The sequence below is a fragment of the Cololabis saira genome, chromosome 23 (genome assembly GCF_033807715.1).
Source record: "Cololabis saira isolate AMF1-May2022 chromosome 23, fColSai1.1, whole genome shotgun sequence".
Taxonomy (NCBI): Eukaryota; Metazoa; Chordata; class Actinopteri; order Beloniformes; family Belonidae; genus Cololabis; species Cololabis saira.
In genome coordinates, this window is record NC_084609.1 from 6658373 (window position 1) to 6681088 (window position 22716).

Consider the following 22716-nt stretch of genomic DNA (forward strand, 5'->3'; position numbering starts at 1 on the left):
ATATATATCTCTATTTTTTCTGTGCCTTAATTGGGGTTTCCCCCAAAGCATTATAGCATAGCATCTCTGTTAGCTTCATTTTTTTCTGAGGCAAACCCTTAAAAAAACAGTCAGTTTTAATACAAAGCCTCGTGCCAAATGTCACACAGGTTCCTTTATTAACAGAGGTCTGCACAATATCAAAATGTATAAAACAAATGAAATAAAAATAAACTGCCTGCATATATAGAATAAAAATGCTTCTTGAATAAAATAAAACAAATATCCCTTTCCTGCATAACAATTAAATTAAAATACACTGTGCAATTAATACAATGTAGACAGTAACAGGCCGACTTTTCCACTGAGGTTGACACTTGTGCAAATAACAAAACATTTGTGCAAATCTCAAATAAAACATTCAAGTCAATTTGTCACAAAATAAGCTATATCAAAATCGTAAAAAAAAAAATATATATATATATTTTTTTTTTTAAATAATCGATATAAACGATATTGTCTCGTACCATATCGCGTTTGAAAATATATCGATATATATTAAAATCTCGATATATCGCCCAGCCCTATGCTGCTGGGTCTGTGGTTTGTGTTGAATATCAAGTTGAAAAATGAGAGTGAGAGAAGCTTCAAGCGGCAACTTTTTTTTTTTTTTGTTCATCTCGGCGCTGCTGAAAAGTCAGTTGGATCCGCGAGCAGCTATGAAGTGACAGAGCTCCTGGTAGATCTGGTCGTTCCTTATCGCCCGTCTAGATCCCTTTTTAATTCTCTCCTCAGCACCAGGTTTATGAACATCTGCACCTCAGAGTTGGATCATGAAACAGACTTCTGCTGCCGTTGCTGGTTGAATAAAATGAACAAGAAGCCGTCAGAGTCTCTCTTTCTCTGATGTCACATCCTGACTCAGACGTCTGACTCCAACCCCCCGACCAATCGATGGCCTGTATTGTGATGACGTCATAGCCCGACTCAGCCGCTTAGAACCTCGGCAGAATAGTTACAGAAAAGTATCTACTCGGCACGTTAGACCCCTAGTGGGGAAGCGCAAAAGCGAGTCGAGTCGGGCTGAGTAGGTACTACTGGAAAAGCGCCATAAAAGACAGGTTGTCTCCTCCTCAGACCCATGATGCTTTGCTGCATCCAGATTAATTCCTATTTGAAAATGTCTCCGTCTCCCAGTCTTGCTATTGCCGTTGGTCTTAATAACTCCGTCCCCTCCACTTACATAAGCGGTTCTTTCCTCTAGTCCAGCAAAGAGTTGGTGCTACTTTGGAACCGATTCTTCTGGCCTGGAGCCAGTTCTTTGTCAGTGGAAACAGAAAGCCCTTTGGTTCCAAACTCAGAACTGGCCCAGAACCAGAACCAGCCCTGGAACTGGTTCAGTGGAAAAGGGGCATCTGAGAGTGTGAATTTGGTGCCAGTGATAAGAAATTATTCTTGTTGCTGTGAAGTTTGAGACGAAGAGGAAAAGGAGGGCCTCCAGGACGCAGCTCTGGGGTACTCCACCGCTGACAAGTACAACTGCAGTCTGTGAATGGAACCAGGAGGGAACTGTGTTGGTGTAAACCAGTGTTTCCAGTGTTTCAGTGGTTTACACGTCTCCCTGCATCAACACACCTGATTCTAATCAACAGTCATCAGCTTGTCTGCACAGCTCATTTGTGTCAGAAAGCATGTAGGACCGTCAGGCCTGAGGACCGGGGGTGGGAAACACGGGTTTACGCCAACAGCAGCCAGACAGTTAATGAGGAGATGATGGGAGAATCTGCAGTTGGCTAAAGGAGGATGAGAAAGGTGAGACCTGCAGAGCCTGCTGACATCTGCTCTCTGGGCTCTTTCTGAGAAATGAAGTCAATGAAAACTGTAATTCTTCATGGGGCTCGGCTTTATGTTGACTTTCAATGTTGACTTTCAATCCAAGACCAAGGCAGTTGTGTACTTCACGCATTGCCAGCACCCTTCTTGTTTCAAATGTGGAAGGTCTTCTAAGGAAAAACAAACAATAAACTGTGTTTACTGTGTTTTAAAGTGAGAAGCAAAAACTGTCAACGCTAAAAGCTTTACAGTACATGACGATAATCAAGGCAGTAGAAGTCCGCTGCTGAATGGAAGCCAGGATTTAAAAGCAGAGAACGGGATTAAGAGCAAATTGTTTTTGGAAACAAGTTTCAACAAGACAAGAGTCATTACACAACAATCCCAAGCTATAATATTCAATACAACACTATTCAAAATGTCCTCAGCAGAGTCCAGTGTTTCCAGTTTGTAGTCTGTAATCTAAGCTGCTGGTTTCTATCCTCCTGTATTGCACACAGCTGCTGGTTCTGCCCCCCCCAGGGCATTTGGCACAGCATCCGTCTCGTACTTGAATGTGACTTTGCTCCGTCTGAAACCCCCGTCATCGTGATTGCTCGTCTTTGTCCTCCCTCCAGCTCCTCTCCATGGCAGCGAATATAAATTACGTTGCTTTCCAAATTAAGCAGTAATAACATTTTCTTTCACTTCCCATAATAAAGCAGCGGCTTGTGTTTTTGTTTAGGGGCTCTCAGATCATCTCGGCGAAGTGCTCTTTGAAGTTAATGAAATTATGCATCAGTGTAATAAGTGTATGGATGTCTTCCATCTAAGTTATAGACGGTCCGCAGGCAATCGAAGCTTTTTCAAAGTATTTTTAATGATTCACAGTAGAGTGGTTTGTGCTTTAAGTTATGTTCCTTCCTTAAGTGTTTTTCTAAGTGATATTTATTTTCTTACATTTTAATTAATTGCATTATTTTGTGCTTTAAGAGTAAAAATAAGGAGATTTTTTCTCCATGAATTTGTCATTTTTTAACATATTAGATCAACATCATCCTTCTCCATCACTCCTTCACAAGATTTTCAAAATAAAATATGTTACTGAAGAAACAAAGGTTCACCTGCAGATGTTTGGTGCTGGTAGTGAAGAGTGAAGAGTGAAGATGATTCACTGAACCATCTGTGAAGGAACAACAAGAACACTTCACTTCCTACGGCTCAACTCTGCAATCTGACTTACCGTCTGCCATCCATCCATTCATCCATGCATTCATCCATTCATCCATCCATTCATCTATCCATCCATTCATTCATTCATTCATTCATGCATCCATTCATCCATCCATCCATCCATTCATCCATGCATTCATCCATTCATTCATTCATGCATCCATTCATCCATCCATCAATCCATGCATCCATCCATTCATTCATGCATCCATCCATCCATTAATTCATTCATGTATCCATCCATTCATTTATGCATCCATCAGTCCATCACCCATCCATCATCCATGCATTCATTCATTCATGTATCAATCCATGCATCCATCCATCCATCCATGTATCCATCCATCCATCCATCCATCCATCCATTCATTCATGCATGCATCCATCCATCCATCCATTCATTCATGCATGCATCCATCCTTCCATCCATTCTTCCATCCATCCTTCCATCCTTCCATCCATCATCCATCCATTCATGTATCCATCCATCCATCCATCCATTCATTCATGCATCCATCCATCCATTAATTCATTCATGTATCCATCCATTCATTTATGCATCCATCCATCCATCCATGCATCCATCCATCCACCAATCATCCATCCATCCATCCATTCATTCATTCATGCATCCATCCATCCATCCATCCATTCATTCATGCATCCATCCTTCCATCCATCCTTCCATCCATTCTTCCATCCATCCTTCCATCCATCGTCCATCCATTCATGCATCCATCCACCCATCCATTCATTCATGTATCCATCCATCCTTGCATCCATCCATCCATCCATTCATTCATGCATCCATCCACCCATCCATTCATTCATGCATCCATCCGTCCATCATCCATCCATTCATTCATGCATCCTTCCATCCATCGTCCATCCATTCATGCATCCATCCACCCATCCTTTCATCCATCCATCCATCCACCCATCCTTTCATCCATCCATCCATCCTTCCTTTCATTCATGCATCCATTCATTCATCCATCCATCCATCCATCCATCCATCCATCCATCAGCCTAAGTAAAGAGGCCCAGACCTCCTCCCAGCTTCCTCCTCCAGAGATCCAGAGTAATCTCCAGTGTGTCTCCAGTGTGTCCTGGTTCTGCTCAGGGCGTCTGCTCAGTTGAACCTACTCAAACCCCCTCCCTTGAGAGTTCACCCCTCCATGGGGGGTTCATATGGGGGAACTCTACTCCGAGTCCTCCCGCCTCATCTCTCAGGGAGAGTCCAGCCGTCCTGCGTAGGGAAGTCATGTCAGCCGCTTGTATCTGCAGTGTGTTTGGGTCTCTGTCCTGGTCGTGACCACAGGTGATCAGGTAAACCTGGCCTTGGGCTCAGCCGGTATAGACCGGTACAGACCGGTCCCGAGGCCGGCGGTCTCCTCTTCCAATCACTACGGTGGAGGGATGTATGTGGCTGAATGATGCTGGCTGCCATGGCAACCGCCCCTAGTCGGGACACCTGGGGCACAACCCTCCTGGGGTCAACGATATTCTCATGTATTACACCCGTTTGTTATGACCTCATATGTTGCTCCGAGATGTCAAAGTTTAAGGTTTCCGAAGCTCCCGGAGACGACCGTCGTGCTGGTGGACTTCCCTTGTTTGGAAGTGGGATCGAGGGGGGGGGTCGGTGAAAGTCAGAGCAGATGTTGGGGATTAATGAGCCATGTCCCAGCCCTCTGTAGATGTTGTGGTGTGTGCGATATCATACTCGTGTGTGTGTGTGTGTGTGGGCAGCAAAGTGCTGCCTTCCATCTGTTCCTCCATCAACTATTCACCAGCGTTGACCTGACGACGCTTCACGACTCACAGCTACAGTACATCCTGATTCTGTTGTAATCAAGCTCTTTCTCCTCCTTCACTCCACCGTCTCCACCTCCCTCCCGGCTCCCATCCTCCTGTAGCTCCCTACGGTCCGTGAACCTTTTCTAAAACCTTTACACATGACAGTTTTCAAAGTAGAGCTTCCTACTTTCAAAACATGTGTCTATCGTTACCGTCTTTGATTTGAAATGTGACTTAAATAGAGGGAATGCACATGACGTCACAGATGCGACTTCACAGCGGGTTTCGCCCACTGAGTGTCAGAAAGACTGAGTGGCAGCGTAAACTTTCAGTTTGAGCAACTGGAAAACATCTAAAATGGGAAAGAGCTGTTGTGCGATCGACTGTACTCATAGATTTAGCAAGAAATCAAAGTTATCGTTTTACAAACTGTCGAAAAATAAGCTTAAGAGAGACAAATGGATCGCTGCAATTCACAGAAACAACTGGATTCCAGGCACCGAAACGTGGATTTGTGGTTCCCATTTTGTATCGGGTAATGTTGGATTTTTGGGTAGCTACTGTAACGTTAAACGCTCAAATCATAAAGTTCGGTGTCCTCATCACTTTAATTTCACCAACAAATCCTTCCTTGAAGTCGGACCAAGCGTAAAGACTTTTGTATGCCTTCAAGCTTTGCTTCGTGTATTTCCCCGGTGTAGAAATTAAGTACAAATAAATATCAGGAAACTGGATTCGTGGCCAAATATTAATGTCCATGGACCACTGGTTCTTGGTAACTGTACCAAATATTAATGTCCATGGACCACTGGTTCTTGGTAACTGTACCAAATATTAATGTCCATGGACCACTGGTTCTTGGGGTAACTGTACGGGTCACTGTCAAGTCCAACTGCCTTTAATTTAAGCCCATAATCGGCTGTTATCCCGTCTTCTCCACTAGTTGCAGACATTTTTGCCACTCAGTGCGAGTAAGGGGACTGGTCCAGTAGGAAAGTGACGTCAATGCAGACCCTCTATACCTGAATAGAACCTTGTTCCAGTTCAATCCTACATGTTCCAGGCATGCCTCTGCAGCGAAGGGAAATAAAAGGCCACATATTTTTGAAAGCAAATATGTGCCGAAGCCTTCCCTTCCACCTCCCGTCAATGCTCCCTCCCTCTCCCCCTCCTAGTTCAACAAGACGGCCCGGTCGGCGGCCTGCTTCGATAACCTGGTGCAGGCCAACGTGAGGAACAAGAGGATCCTCAAGGACGCCGCGCAGAATATCAAGGCGGAGGGCATCACCAACTACACCAGCGGGTTCGAGATGGCGTTTGGGCAGCTGGCTCAGGTAAACGCATACCAACGAAATGAAATGTCAACGAAAATTATGACTGAATATCGTCGTAAACAAACCTTTATCACCTGAGGAAAACGAGACGAGATGCAACAAAAATGCTGGTCATGTGACAATAACGATGATTAAATAGATAATGCAATATCGTAGAGGATTAAAAACCAGACTAAAATTTAGGTTACAAAATAAAAACTGTGCTAAAATGTGTCTTCATTTTCGTTGACCAAAACAAGACGAAATGTTATAACAAAGATCCTTAATATACATATATATATATTATATAGAGATATATATACATATATATATCTTCCCTGGGGCTGGGAGAAGAAGAAGATCCATGTTTGGATCCACTTTCCTACATAGACGTGGAAAAGAAAACCCAAAGTCGTTGAAAAAGAAAAAGACGGGGAGAAATGTGGAAAAATAAATATGTTGTAAACTCAAATTAGAGTCTTCTGTATCTGAAATGAATGTATTCTTGAGTATATAAGGAAACAATAATATAATAATAAGATAACCTTGTTTGAATTGTAAAATGGGTTTGGCTAAATACAATCTTTGATTAAAACTAGACTAAAATGGACAATTCTGACTAAAATAAGACTAAAATTCTCAGACTTTTAGTCGACTGAAACTTGACACGACTAAAAGGAGAAATAACGTGACTAAAACTAATAAAAACTAAAATGATAGCTCAACCCAAAGACTAGACTTAAACTAAAACTGAAACAGGCTGACAAAAACAACACTAGTTGTGATGTATTGGTATCGTGTTTGGTAGCAGTACTTTCAAGGTGCTGGATTTTATTTGCTAATTAAATGCAGATTGAAGGTTAAACTTGATTAAACCATCGACTGTAAATCACCTGACTGGTTTTGAAGCCTGTCCTTCATCGTACCGCACTTCGCTGACATGACTCGTGCAAACCTGATATGCTAATCAATATTCACATTAAATCCTTCAATTTAATAATCATTTCAAGTGTTGCAACCAAAACTACATCTGAAACTACATCTGGATGTTTGGAGTAGCAAAAGTGATGATTGATGAGGAAGTGATGACCTTTAGACGTCGGTGAAAAGTCTACACCCCAAATGTACCTAAAAGCTAACTACTGAGACCAAATAGGCTTTAAATATCCTTATTTCTTCTGCAAACTTGTGCTTTTTAACATGGAGGTAATTGCAGATCAAATTGCTTTTGTACGGAGCCTCAAGTGGTCAGAAGAGAAACTTCCTGGTCTGATTCTACATGGACGTTAGACTGACTCGGGAAATGTTTTTAACTCGGGAAAATCTAATTTTTCACCTGAAAACTTTTATGGCCGTTTGAGTAATCAGTTATTTTAGGTCCAAAACTTCTAACCTCTGAAGAGAATCAGCAGAAAATGGGCTAATTTGGCTAAATTCATTACTACGAACAGCTGCGTTTTTAGTGTGGACCTTGACAAAGACATGAAAACATCCCATTTTCCAGCAGCTTGTTTTGTAGAACAAACAAAAAAAAACACATCATGAACCAAAACGTGTGACGACTCATTTGAAACGTCAGAAGAGGGTTCTGGGCTGGAGTTGAGGAGCTGGCTCCGCCCCTTAAAACCGGCTGTTTTCACCAGAGACGTAAAGACACGGTTAAAACGGGAGCCTTTGTCGTGTTTCTATGTGAATGTTTTTACTAAAACATATCAAACTCCGTCTATTAGCACCTCAGGAAGCTGCGCCAACATCTGAAACCTTTGGTTTATATCTCCTTTAATTACAGCTATTACGTTTTCATACCTTGCTCACTTTTATTTTTAGTTCTTTGGCCAAGTTTGATGCCTTTGTCTTCTTTTAGCGCACTGTGGTTTGAATGGATGAATAATTAAAGAAGGTGATGTTAATAATAGTCTGAGTTCCTATAGTTGGATCAGACCTGTCAAATCTCCCGTGTTGGCTGGGAAACTACCGTATTTAACCCTTCTTTCACACCGTCCTCCCATAATAGTATTTTCCTGTAAATTTCCTGTTTTATAATATCATAATTTTTCAACAGCAAACTGAATTGTCACTTACCTCACGAGAACGGCCCCCTGTTGCAGCCTGGTTCTCGTGAGGTTAGAGGCGAGAACGGGAACAAACTCGGAACAATAAATGAGAGATGGACAGATGTAACGAGAGTGAAGACATTTCTGCTAAAAAAGTGAAGATTTCGTGTAAATATCTCTAAAAATGGGAAACCAAATTTACTTTCCTAAAGAGGAGCAGGATGGGGCTCAGTTACGCTTCTGAAAGATGTGTAATTGCGATGTTAGTGTCTCTCACGGGGGAAGGAAAAGAAAATATAAATGTTTCACTTGAAGACAATCAATGTGTATATAAACTGAAAATATTTAAAATAAATAAATGTGCTTTAATTCACTTTTTGTGTTTTCATTTAGGCTCTATTATAGGAATAACATACATGGGAATGTCTACAGCATTTCAGTGTCAACAAAGGTAGAACTAGCAGATTCTGAGCTCATAATTGTAGTTTGTAAAGGTTTGATAGGTAGATATTTTAGATTTCTTGTAAATCTGTCTCAAAATGTAATACTGAACCTTGGTTGGGCTGGTGGTGGAAAATGTCCCTTATTTTTAAATCCAAAACCTGACAGGTATGAGTTAGATGCAGCCGGGTTGGTCTGAGCACTCGCTCTCTGCAGCGTCTTCATGAACGGTGAGGATGTGTCGACCTCTCCTGGCCGTTTCCAGAGTCGCTCCTCGTGTGTTCATGAATCTGAATCTGTCAGCATCTCCTTCTTCTTCACCAGCTGAACGTGTCGAGAGCCAACTGTAACAAGATTATAATGCTGTTCACGGACGGAGGGGAGGAGCGGGCGCAGGAGATCTTTGAGAGGTTCAACCCCAAGCAGGCGGTACGGATCCAAACCCCACATCTACTTTTTGATTAATACTTTTTTGCTGATTTAAGTTTATTGTGATGTTTTTCTCACCCCACACAGGTGCGCATCTTCACGTTTTCAGTGGGACAGCACAGCTACGACAAGGGGCCCATACAGTGGATGGCCTGCGCCAACAAAGGTACGAGTGAGAGGTTTGATTAAGATGTTTATTTCAGCTTCACATGATTTTTACAAGATACAGGGAGTAGGGGGCTTGAGGGGGTTTTGGTTACTTTTGAGTTGTTTGTTTATTTGTTTTCTTTTCTTTTTTTGTATATTCTTGATACTGATATATTAATTTATAAATGGGTATATTTATATCAGTGTATATAGATGTGAGGATGTGTTATTATTGATATTCATATAACATTTGTGTGTATGTGTATGTATGTGTATATTTTTATGTATGTGTTTGTGTATATATATATATATATATAGATTTAGTTTTTTGTACAGAAATTAAATTAATTTTGATTATAAGGAAATAGAGTTTAGGTTTTTACTTCTACCTACTCCTTTTCGAGCATGTTAATTATGATGGATGCATGTTTTTATTTATATTTTAGTTTTTTTTGGTTTTCTTATTTGCATTTATATATTATTGATTATTATTACTATGATTATATTATTATTGTTTTGTTTTGTATTCACTACTGTTTCATGTTCGAAATACAAATTTCAATTCAATCAATTCAATTCAGAAACGGCACAGATCGGACCTGTCAAGCCTGATTTTTCATGTTCCGTGGTCTCTAATCCCAGTGAATGATTGTTCCTCTGCCTCAGGTTATTACTACGAGATCCCGTCCATCGGTGCCATCCGCATCAACACCCAGGTAAACTCTAAACCACAGGACACCAAGCTGCTGGGAATAGTCATTGATGAAAAATTGTCATGGAAATCACATATAAACAAGATAGTTAATAAAATGGGAAATGGTATTTCTGTCATAAGAAGACATAAAAAATGCAACTAAACTAGTAATTCAGGTCTTAATTATATCAAACATTGACTACCTTGCCCGGAAGTTTGGTCAAATGCAACTGCAGATATGATGGCAAAACTATAAAAAAAATACAAAACAGGGCTGCACGCATTGTGTTGTTATTAAAATGCATAAGAATCTTGGTTGGTTAATGGTTAGTGACAGATTACTTTACTCATTATTATCATTTATTAGAAACATGTCCATAACAAAGACTCCTCAGGTATTATATTATCTGACTATCATAAATAAATCACCAGACAACTGGAGGATATTCTGCTGCCAAATGTGAATTATACTGCTGGTAAAAGGACTGTTGTGTACAGGGCCATGTATGAGTGGAATTAATTTCCCAAACACATCACACAAACAAACGGCATAAGAACATTCAAATTATTAATTAAGCAAAGCATCTTTTGAATCAGTATAAGTAACAATTATAGAACATTGAAATAGTGATCACTTAAACAAGCAGCTGCTGAGACTGATTGTCTGAGACCCCGTCCACACGTAGCCAGATATCTGCGGATATCTGCTAAACCGGAGATATTTTCCTACGTTTTGACCTGTCATCCACACGAAAACGCAAATAAACGACGGTTTCAAAAAACTCCGGGCAAAGTGAAGATTTTTGAAAACTCCGTTTATGTAGATGCGTGTAGACACACACAACCGGAGTTTCGCGTTTTCGAACGTCACATTATGCGCCAAAACAACAACAAATCTGCTCTGACGTGCGACTTTTGTTTACTACAGATGATCCAGCATCTGTTCTCCAAGCTATTAAATAAATGGTCTCTGGTCTTGACCACCGCTTACTGCGTTACACCGACACAGAGGCTACGCCGTACGGTACGCGGCGACGCGCACCCTACGGTGCCGCCCGCGGAGCCCCCGCGGAGCCCCCGCGGAGCCCGCAGGGCCGCGGAGGTGCAGCTTCCCTGGGAGCCGCAGATGATCTACAGGTTAGAATGCTTATTGAATGTGGTCGAAAACGCAGATCTTCAGTTATGTGTGGATGCAAATTTTTTTATAAACGGAGGGGGGAAATATTCGTTTTTAAAAATACCCGGCTACGTGTGGACGGGGTCTGACATGCTGGAAATGGAAACATAGTTGGTTATGACTGTTGAATGTATTTCTTTCTTTCTTTTTTTCTGTATTAGATCAGTTGTGAAGTTCTAGACTACAAATGAAATGAAATTGTAGACTGCTTTTCAGACTTTTTCACGACCTCAGATGAACTCTTAACTGTGCAGTGTTTTGTTTAGTGTTATGGTGTTTCGTTGTCTATTTAATTTGATATTCTCTTTATCTAGTGGAATATATATTTGGTTTGCTTTTATTATGTTATGTTTAGTACTGTATTATTTTAAAATGTTGGCGGACCGCAGGAAGAATAGCTGCAGTCATGTAGCTAATGGGGATCCTAATTAAACAATTAAACAGGAGGAGCCGACCACTCCTGTTGCTCCGGTTCGTTTTACACGTTGACTGTTCTGCCCTCTTGTGGCCGAATGGCTGAAGTGCAGCTTAAATCTCCCTCTCATCCTCTCTGCAGGAGTACCTGGATGTCCTGGGGAGGCCGATGGTCAAGGCGGACAGACGCTCCAGGGCCGACAAGAAGGCCAAGCAGGTCCAATGGACCAACGTCTACCTGGACGCGCTGGTACGTCCGGACCAGCGAGAGTTACGAGCAGAGACTCTGAGCCTTACAGGAATTAGGGATTAGACCAGAATCTGCTTCATGTCTCGTTTAGCGGTGGTGGACGTTTCCGTCCGTCCTCCTCAGATAAACTGACTTTTTCAAGTGCTTGTGGTGAAATATACTTGAAGGACGAGATAAGGAAGGCAGACTGATAAAAGGGATTTAGGACGTCATCTCACATCCTCCGCCTGTCCCGACCTCGTTAACCCCGGAGTTATCTAGGTGCTATTTATTCACATTACAACCAGTAGACGAGGAAGTTGTCAGTCAGGTTTTAGAGTCACCGGGGAGCGATTTCGACATGGCTGAATGGATTAAACATTTGTCACATCGCTGATATATCCTGTGTTTCCTCTTTCAGGAGCTGGGCCTTGTGATTACTGGAACCCTGCCGGTCTTCAACAAGACCGACACAGGCTCAAAGGTACCCAGGGACTCGCTGCTGGACTTGTCTGTAATCCATCCAGCCTGCATTAGTAAATTATTTTTTATAGCCTAGTTATTTTCTTTGCTCTCATATAAAAATACAATAATTCAAAGGGAGTTTTTTTCTTTCTTACGCTGCACCTGTGTGACCTCATGGGATGTGGTCGTTAAAAAACTCTATTCAAACTTTTTATTACTTCATACATGCACTATAATGAACTAAGACCTAAGAGATGTCCTTTCTGTATAAAATACCACGAACCGCAGGTCAGACTACGGGTTTGATCCCGTCACAGTTTTGGGTTCGTCACCTTCTGCCTCCGTAGAAGATGCTGGAACGATTTTGGAGATGGGAAGTCGTCCTGTTGACCCTTATTTTGCAACATGCACAAACTTTTTGTGACGCCGTTTTATAAGATGGTTTAAATCATGCAGTCCCATATCATCACACTCCCACCACTGTGCCTTGCTGTTTACTGGTAGCTGTGGGCGGAGTCACACCTTCCAAACAGGTGACAAATCTGCTTCAAGTGGCTTTTCAAACTTTATTGGTTCAGTACTTTTCATCCAACACAAAGTGCTTTTGAGGATTAAGACAAAAAGAACGATTATTGTAAAAAAAAAAACATCAAAACACATTCACAATCGAACATTTACACATTATAAACTCACTCACCAGTGCTTTTTTTTTTTAATACTACTGGACTGGGCAGTTTTTCCTCGTGTCCTGATACAATGACAAATTAAAACAGCGATGAACAGGCCCTTGCGCGTGCAATTTTTTCCAATAACGGTCAAGGACTCAAAAGTCCGATGACATCACCCATGACGCTTTATGCCAAACCATTCAAAAGTTATGGCAGAAAGTAGGAACTATCAAATATCGACCAATCAGATTAAGGGTGGGCGCGCTTTTTGGCGTCTATCGTCACCATGGTAACGCTTTTGACTGAGGAAAGTAATGCCCATCGTCGAGGATGGAGACGCACATTTTGATGTATAACACACCTGGGTGCACGTTACGATTCGGGCCGCATTAACGGCCGAAGAAATGGCATAAATTGCGCCAAAATTACACGGTTAATTCAAAATGGCCGACTTCCTGTTCGGTTTCGGCCATGGCGCCAAGAGACTTTTCTTTAAGTTGTGACATGATACAGGTGTGTAACGATTTTCGTGCATGTACGTCAAACCGTATCGTGGGGCTTGAGGCACAAAGTTTTCTAGGTGGCGCTGTTGAACCATTAGGCCACGCCCATTAATGCAAACTAAATATCAAATTTGATCTATGTATCTATCTATCTATCTATCTATCTATCTATCTATCTATCTATCTATCTATCTATCTATCTATCTATCTATCTATCTATCTATCTATCTATCTATCTATCTATCTATCTATCTATCTATCTATCTATCTGATAAACTTAGACCAATAATTTGAATGAAAACGCAGCGGAATTAAAGGTAATGCCATTTTTAGTCTAAGAGGAAACAACAACATACGCACATAAAACACAGATGAAATCAGTTAGATAAGTATTTAAGTCAGTTAAATCAAAAACTGATGAGAAAGGGCTTTTCCCCCTTTGGCACTTTGTTTTAATAGTGTTTAGAGTTCAGTTGCTGCTGATTAGCGGTACATTGTGTTGTTGTTCACTTTCTGATTACTGTTGCACTGTTTTTGATTAGTTTTAGCTCCTCCCAAAGTTTCTCGCTCCCTCTGGGAATTGTTTTCATTCAGAGATATGCAGTCAGACAGAGGTATAATGCGGAGAAACCTTTAAAGCTCATTTTGAGCTCACGCAGCCACGCATCATTGCACTCCCTCCGCCGTGCTTTACTGTTGGGCCTTTGCCTGAAGGGCACAAGCCCCCGGCCGACTTCACAGACGATTAGCAGAACCTCATCAAAACTAGGTGAACGATACGCTTCGAGCTTCCAACATGTTTCCAGTCCTGTTTGTAAAAGTGAAACCTGACGTTTTCGGCTGGAGACAAAGCGGCACCGGTGGCGTGCTGATTAGCGGTTCACCCTCACTTACTGTTGCAGAAGTCTTCCTGAAGTGGAACCTTCTTCAGTTCTTCTGGAAGTTCATTTCCATGTAGAGAGATGCAGATAGACGGGACACTTAGATCATTTAGAGCAGATTCTGGCCTCACAGGTGATTTTAAGACCAGGCTGCTGCAGCTGTCGCAGTTTTACCTGAATTTCACCAATAATTAGGCTTTCTCAGTGGCAGAGCGTGGGTCTCAGTACAGAGGGGGTGGAGCATTCGCGATGGGCCCTTATGAAAGTCATTTTAAGGTTCAACAACACCTCATCCTACCCATCAAACAACATTTATTCTCACTTTTATTGAGCTAAGCAACTCTATAGGCCTATGCTGCAGAAAGCAGAGTAAAGTCACAAACTTGTTCAGAAGAACACACACACACACACACACACACACGCACGGACACACACACACACACACACACACACACACACACACACACACACACACACACACAGGCCTGACAGCTGTCAATCACACGGCGCTGAAAACTCAGATAGTCACGGACTGACTCAGTTCCATCTTTGATACAGCTTAAATACAAAAAAAAAACAACATAACTGGTCTAAAATTACACAATCTATTTAGATAGATATAGACACAGCAATCTATAACATCATTTATGAGCTCTATAACAGAGAATAGACTCGGCGGTCTAGTTGAAAACAACACAAAGCACATTCAAATAGGCAGGTGGTGAAGGCTACACAACATTCTGATAAAGAAATTATTTATGAAGGTTACACTGACTCACCAATGGTAGTTGACTCTTCCATAAAACTTTGTACAGGCTTAGACCTCTTTTAAAATTTAGCGCTCATCTCCTTCAGGCCGCAAATTTGCCGAGTCGGCAAATTGGCTGTAACTGTTAAGGCTGATTTATGGTTCCGTGTTAAACCAACGCAGAGCCTACGACGTAGGATACGCGGCGATGCGCACGTACGGTGCGCGTCGCCGCGTACCCTACGTCGTAGTCTTCGCCGTACCCTACGGCGTATGCTCTGCCTCGATTTAACGCGGAACCATAAATCAGGCTTTACAGCCAATCAGCGTTGGCTCACAGCCCCGATGCGTTCAGGACAGTTGTAAAGTAAGAATTAGCCTACACTGGCCGCACAATGCACATTTTATCGTAATTATAGCCTATTATATGTGAACGTATCACACAAAACGGGGCCCTATCATTGGGCCCTATGAGCTTGTGGGCCCCGGGGCGCCCGCCCCCTCGCCCCCCTTCTGGCTCCGCTACAGGGCTTTCTCATCCGTGTATCAATGATTCATTTTTGGAGCAGGAACTGTCGATGTTAGTGCCTTTTCTTATTTGGTACCTGATGCATATTAGTGGTTTCAGCGTCGGAGCACCGAGATGATCGCGGTTTATTCTGCTTTATGTCTCTTTATTCTCAGCTTCTCTCACTCCTTCATCTGCTGCATCCATTCTGAGTTCCTTCGACCTGCTGAATGTATTTACTGCCGCTGGGCCGACACTTTGACCCCGTGGGAGAATTTGAGCCTGCGGTTTTGGAACATGTCAAAATGTTTAGCAGACCAAAAGAAATAAACATCCAACATGAAGCCTCTTAAGCATTCATTAAGTAGTATCTGATCCCTCGTCTTTTATCCCCTGCTTTCTTGTGGCTTTGCTCCTCACGTCCTCCGCCGATGCCGAGGTCCCACACAGCTTTTCCACATGAAGAGAATCGAGGATGTCACTCTGCACAAATCAAAAAGAATCAATCATGCAAATCCGAGTCGATTTGGGAGCAAAGTGCTTCAAGATGAGTTTACACGTCGGCCTGGCCGGGTTCAGGGTTACCTCCGACGTGCAGACCTGGAAATGCCTTGGCGCTGACTCACCGCAGCACCGAGCCGCTCAGCTCTCTAACGCAACCGTCTCTTTGAAATCTCCCAGCATGCACGGAGGAGCTGGACTCATCCGGGAAACATTTAGATTTAGATTTTTTTTATTTTGTACATGTAAAAGACCACAATTAAAAGAGAAGATAAGAAAACAAAACAAAGAAAACACAAAAAAACAACAAAACAAAGAATTTCATACTTTAAAATAGAAATAGAAATAGAAAGCCTTTATTATCATTATACTTGTACAATAAAATTAGGCAGCAGCTCCGTCAAAGTGCACACATGCAAAGACTATATAAACAAGTACTGTAAACAACAAAATGAAAAAAAGGAAATATATATATATATATATATATATATATATATATATATATATATATATATATACACACTATAAAAAAAGAGTGAATGGGAGGATAAAAATGTACATGAATGGGTGGAGAAATATTGCACTTGAAAGGATGGAGTATTGCACATAGATAGGTAAGGAATATTGGAACATTATGGATAGGAAATAGAAAATATTGCACAGTATGAGGTAGTTTATTGGTTAAGAAAGTTCACAGCTTTGGGGAAGAAGCTGTTAACACTTAATATGTTAATTTACATGTGCAAAAAGGAGTAGGAAGAAGTGTAAACTTATTTAATCCTACCCCCATTCACTAATCATTTATTAACACGTATTTATAATAACTATACTAATACTATAATTATACTCACAAACTGTACTCACACACTTACCTACAGTACATACACATAGTTCAGTATTTCTATATATTTGTACACACATGCTCATATAAATATTTATAATATATATTTATAATAATATATTTATATAAATATACTTATTTACACCATAATATCTCTATATTAACTCCATCTGCACTATATCTATATATATATATATATATATATATATACTCATACACACATACAGTATATACATATACATACACATACATATATATATATACATACACATATAATTAGCTGCCCATTCCTGTACATAAATATAAACAAATCTACCCATTAACCCAATAGTGTTATATCAGGCCCCTGAAGGCGCTAAACCCCTTCCTCTTTGTATCTTGTGAAAATCATGTTTTAATATTTGTTTTTAACACGGCGTGAGTGTCTCACACCGACTCCTGCCGTCGCTGATTCGTCTCGTTTCTCTGTGGTTTTTCCTCTTAGAAAACTCAGAACCAGCTCATCCTGGGGGTCATGGCTATTGATGTGTCCCTGGACGACATCAAGAGGCTCACTCCTCGCTTCACAGTAAGCCCAGATAAACGCCGACGTTCTGGATCCCACGTTGCTCCTGCCTCCTCCCTCAGAGTTCTGTTTGTTTCACCTCCAGTTCGGGCCCAACGGCTACTACTTTGCTATCGACCCCAACGGATACGTGCTGCTGCACCCGAACCTGCAGCCTCTGGTAAGATCACATCGCTCGGCTATTATCTGGGACGAGCAGACGTTTCCTTTCTCTATGAACTGTCTGGGCACTACGGCCGTCCTGCGGGACAAGTGAATAAATCTTCTTTTACTTAGGCCGTAAATTGTTTCCTCTCCTCGCGAAGAAATGGAAAACGGGGCGTGCTGGGATAATCGTTCGAGTTGCCATTTCTTAAAACTCTAAAACAGATTTGTGCTGCTTGAAATGAGTAGAAAGAAAAAAAGGTACGGGGAGGAAACAAAGGTTTGTCAAGATCTTGGGGTTTTTAATGATAATTTTTGTTGTTTCCCAAAGTTTTATATAAAAAAAAACAATAAAAACACACTTTTACTGTTTCTTTAACATCCACAATTCAGAAACGGCTGGTTCAAAGTGTAAAATGTAGATTAACAGAAGGGAATGATTAGAAAATGAAATAAAAAGCGTTCTTGGTTTTATGGGGGGAAAAAGATGAGTCTTAAATTTAATGGCAGCAACATGTCTGTTTACCACTCTGGAACATCCCATCCTCTTTTAGCACCACTGCCTGCACATCTGGGAGCCGAGCAGACCAGTGGTTTTGGGAAGTGAAGTTACTCAGCAGTCCGGGATCCTCTTTGTTGTACTTCTCATGTCAATCAATCAATCAAACTTTATTTATAAAGTACTTTTCATACATTATATGTAGCACAAAGTGCTTTACGTGTTTAAAGGAGATGCTGGAAATGAAGAACTAAGACCAAATCTACCATAAGAACATGATATACAGGACTGTCTCAGAAAATTTGAATATTGTGATTTTCTGTAATGCAATTACAAAAACAAAAATGTCATACATTCTGGATTCATTATAAATCAACTGAAATATTGCAAGCCTTTTATTATTTTAATATTGCTGATTATGGCTTACAGTTTAAGATTAAGATTCCCAGAATATTCAAATTTTTTGAGATATGATATTTGAGTTTTCTTAAGCTGTAAACCATGATCAGCAATATTAAAATAATAAAAGGCTTGCAATGTTTCAGTTGATTTGTAATGAATCCAGAATGTATGACATTTTTGTTTTTTTTAATTGCATTACAGAAAATAAAGAACTTTATCACAATATTCTAATTTTCTGAGACAGTCCTGTAATATGAAATGTAAAATACGTATAATAATCATTAGAATTAAATAAATGAATGAAATAATAATAATTGAATAAATACATTTAAAAAAAGTTTAGATACTGTAAAACTGAAATAGTACTTTAAAAAGGAGATAAAATGCCATTACTTACAGTAGAAGCAAGACTAAAAAAGTGGGTCCTTAGCCTCGTAAAAATAATAAAGTAAATGTTTTTCCGAAGGCTGAAAGGCAGGAAGGCCGGTTGAGGACCCAGACCCGCGCTCTTGTGTTTCTGTATTGATGCAGTTTGTTTGTGGTTCAACGTTGTCTTGCTGAAAGTTGCAAGATCTCCCCTGAACGAGCCCATGTGGATTCTTTTACCAAGGGTCACAAATGAACAAAATGATCGATTTAATAGCTGAAATAACAAAAGAACAACTACAGTCAGCAATTGGGAGGTTAAAAGGAGGAAAGTCCCCGGGGACGAATGGTTTTACATCAGAATGGTATAAAACAATGCAGGACCAACTAGTTCCAACACTTTTAAAAACATTTAATTGGGTACTCAAAAAGAAAATGATCTCCCCCTCATGGAGAGACGCCATCATTTCTATCATTCCTAAGGAGGGGAAGGACAAATTGGAGTGTGGGAATTACCGTCCGCTGAGTGTTCTGAATATTGATTATAAACTGTTCAATTCCATCTTATCTAAAAGACTGGAACTGATCTTGCAGAAAAAGCGTTTTACTTAGTGAGATGATCTTTCCTATATAAAGTATTATCAAAATTTGGCTTTCATACAACTATTATTGAACAAGCCCATGTGGACGGGAGCATACGTTGCTGATTTTTCACCTCCTCCATCGTCTACAGAGATTTCTCCAGATCTTTTTATGATGCTTTTGCTCTTTTTCTTTTTCTTTTAAGTATAATTTCTGCGCTTCAGTCCTGCTGCCGAGGTTTTTCTGAACCGGTGCTCCGGCTGTATTTGTGTCCTTTGGCAGGTTTCGGCATAGTTCTTTATGTTTTCATAAACAACTCGATCATGTGCTTGCAGGACGATGTTTGTTTGCCCGGCGAAGTATCTGCGTAGTACGTGGATTGGTTGCAGATGATTAAGAGTTAACAGACAATTAGTGCATGATTAGTTCCCGAAGCAGCAGGATCTGCTTTTGTTTTTAAAACAGCAGGTTTAGGAGATCAGGGAAAGATGTGTGATAATTACAGTCTGCCTTCGCTGTTCCGCAGACCGCCAGGTTTGACGAACCCGTGACGCTCGACTTCCTGGACGCAGAGCTGGAGAACGACGTCAAAGTGGAGGTTTGGAGGAGACGTCATCTCATTTTGATCAGACATGACGGCTGGATTTCTACTGTACTTACTCTGAACCGTCTTCTTAACAGATGAGGAGAAAGATGATCGACGGCCTGACGGGAGACTACACCATGTCTACTCTGGTGAAATCTCAGGACGAGGTAATCTCTGTCTTGTTGAGTTCATGACGGCGGCGTGTGTTGAGACGTGTATTGAGACGTTTACTGACGATGTTTTCTCCCCCAAAGCGCTACATTGACCAAGGCACGAGGATGTACACCTTTGCCCCCGTGAAGGGAACCGACTACAGGTAAGATTACCTGCAATCAGACACCTAAACAACCCTGAATGGTTAGAGGTTCGTCCAGGTTGCAGCTAGTGTTGTTTCTGTCAGCCAGTTTCAATTTTAGTGTTATTCTAGTCTTTGGGTCAAGCTATCATTTTAGTTTTTATTAGTTTTAGTCACGTTCATTCTCCTTTTAGTCGTGTCAAGTTTTAGTCAACTAAAAGTCTGAGCATTTTAGTCTTATTTTAGTCAGAATTGTCCATTTTAGTCTAGTTTTAGTCAAAGATTGTATTTAGCCAAACCCATTTTACAATTCAAACATGGTTATCTTATTATTATATTATTGTTACCTTATAGACTCAAGAATACATTCATTCCAGATACAGAAGACTCTCATTTGAGTTTACAACATTTATTTTGCCACATTTCTCCCCGTCTTTTTCTTTTTCAACGACACATTTGGTTTCCTTTTCCACGTCTATGTAGGAAAGTGTATCCAAAGACCTAAAGACTAAACTGGTTTGAAGACTAAACGAGAGGAAACTACTTAAAAAATGGAGATTAAGGATTTTTGTTAGAAAATTTCGTCTGGTTTTGGTCAACGAAAATGAAGACACACGTTAGCAGAGTTTTTATTTTGTAATCTACATTTTAGTCTTGTTTTTATTCCTCTACGATATTGCATTATATATTTAATTATCATTATCATCACACGACCAGCATTTTCATTGCATCTCGTTTTCCTCCGGTTATAAAGGTTTGTTGACGACGATATTTAGTCATAATTTTCGTTGACGAAAGCAACTTTAGTTGCAGGGACATCCTGGATTAAGGTCTATTAATAGATGAGATGTGAATACAGGCGTATCGGAGGTCCCAGGAAAGGAAAGAAACATCATGGAGCCCACCTGAAGTCCAAATGGGCCAACGGCACCATGAAAGCTGCAAAAAACCACCATAAGACCAACTTTTAGCTGATTTTCTTGATGGAATTGTTGTTTTAATGAAGAAAAAGTGAGTTTTGACTCCCCCAAGGGGGTGTGGTCACGGCCAGGTAAAGAGGCGTGACATAGCAAAATATTCATTGTTCAAGGCCGAGTCACTAAGAAACGCCATCGTCAGTGGAGTTCATTGACGTGTTTGAGTTTTGCTGAGTCAGCGACCGCAGCGCTCTGCGTGCCGTTCCGAGGGCCGCGTTGTCGCTCCTCACTACATATCTCACGTTTGACAGGAGCCCACAATCCCCAGCGGGGCCAGTGGGGAGTCGGGCCTTTGTTCCGGCGTGTTTGAGGCCGCTCATGGTTAGCCAAAGGAATTAAGTCCTTGGATGCTTTTGATGGAACATTGTTAAGCATAAAGTTTTACTGAAAGCTGCTCATTTGTATGACAGGAACACATCGCAGTAGCCCTTCCTCCGCCGGGGCGACGCCGGCAGTAATCTGGTCCCAGCCGGTCCGAGCTCCTCATCCTCGGTGAAATGGACCGATGCAGGAGTTAGCACCTGTAAAATGTAATAAAAAAATAACATGATAGTCTTATTATTAGTTAAAAACAGCCTCAAACAAACAAACATCTCGTTATTTATTTAACAAAAGCAAAATCACATGGGAAATACTAGGAACCCACATTTAAGAGGATAAGTTGCTGTCAATCATCAGTCTTTCACAATAAAAGCCTTAAGATTTAAGAGGATAAGTTGCTGTCAATCATCAGTCCTTCACAATAAAAGCCTTAAGATTTAAGAGGATAAATTGCTGTCAATCATCAGTCCTTAGCAATAAAAGCTGATGTTTTTCCCATTTGCTGATCTGGAGCTTTCAGATGTCTGTTGACACAATGCCAAAAGGAGAAGACATAAGCAGAAATTCTAGAGAAGCAATTGTTGCTGCAGATTAGTTCACACAGTTTCATGGCTCGAAGGTGAAGAAGGTTTGGTGCAACTTTACCGCATGATCAGACCCTGTAATGCTTAGAGAAACACAAACCCGATGCTGAAGGCCTCACTGGATGTTAAATATTCTCAAAACTAATGATCAAAATAATCAAAACCGTATCTGAACAAACCACGAGACCTCTGGAGAGATGAGACCCGGCTGGAGTTGTTTGACACCTCAAATCCCCTGGCAGGCACGGTGGTGGAGGGGTAGTGATGTGGAGCCGCAGGGCCGAGACCCCCCGAACCCCCTGACCTGCATGTTTTAGACGTTTCTCTGCTCCAACACGCCTGATTCAACGGTTAACTTCCAGCTTGTCACCGAGTTCTGCACAAGCAGGCTGTAAACGAGCCGCGGGTTTGGCCCCGGTGCGTCGGAGCAGGGAAAACATCGGAAATATTCCTGGCAGCTTCTGCGGGACCTGGACCGAGGGAAAAGTTTCTGCAGGCCAATGCGAGCCGGCCATCTGTCCAACGACTCAGGTCCGATCCTCTGTTGGGTTACGCTAC

The 22716-nt window shown here is 41.2% G+C and overlaps 1 protein-coding gene across 1 annotated transcript in view; it reads left to right on the forward strand.

Annotated features, from left to right (window-relative positions):
• The window catches only part of LOC133424606 (voltage-dependent calcium channel subunit alpha-2/delta-1-like), a 237407-nt gene that overhangs the window by 151626 nt on the left and 63065 nt on the right, over nucleotides 1-22716 (forward strand). Inside the window, exons 11-21 of the mRNA XM_061715302.1 lie at nucleotides 6000-6158; nucleotides 8957-9061; nucleotides 9149-9227; nucleotides 9875-9924; nucleotides 11636-11743; nucleotides 12144-12206; nucleotides 17322-17405; nucleotides 17488-17562; nucleotides 19922-19993; nucleotides 20077-20148; nucleotides 20236-20297. Coding sequence (XP_061571286.1) covers nucleotides 6000-6158; nucleotides 8957-9061; nucleotides 9149-9227; nucleotides 9875-9924; nucleotides 11636-11743; nucleotides 12144-12206; nucleotides 17322-17405; nucleotides 17488-17562; nucleotides 19922-19993; nucleotides 20077-20148; nucleotides 20236-20297 — 929 coding nt within the window. The remainder of the gene's footprint in view (nucleotides 1-5999; nucleotides 6159-8956; nucleotides 9062-9148; nucleotides 9228-9874; nucleotides 9925-11635; nucleotides 11744-12143; nucleotides 12207-17321; nucleotides 17406-17487; nucleotides 17563-19921; nucleotides 19994-20076; nucleotides 20149-20235; nucleotides 20298-22716) is intronic.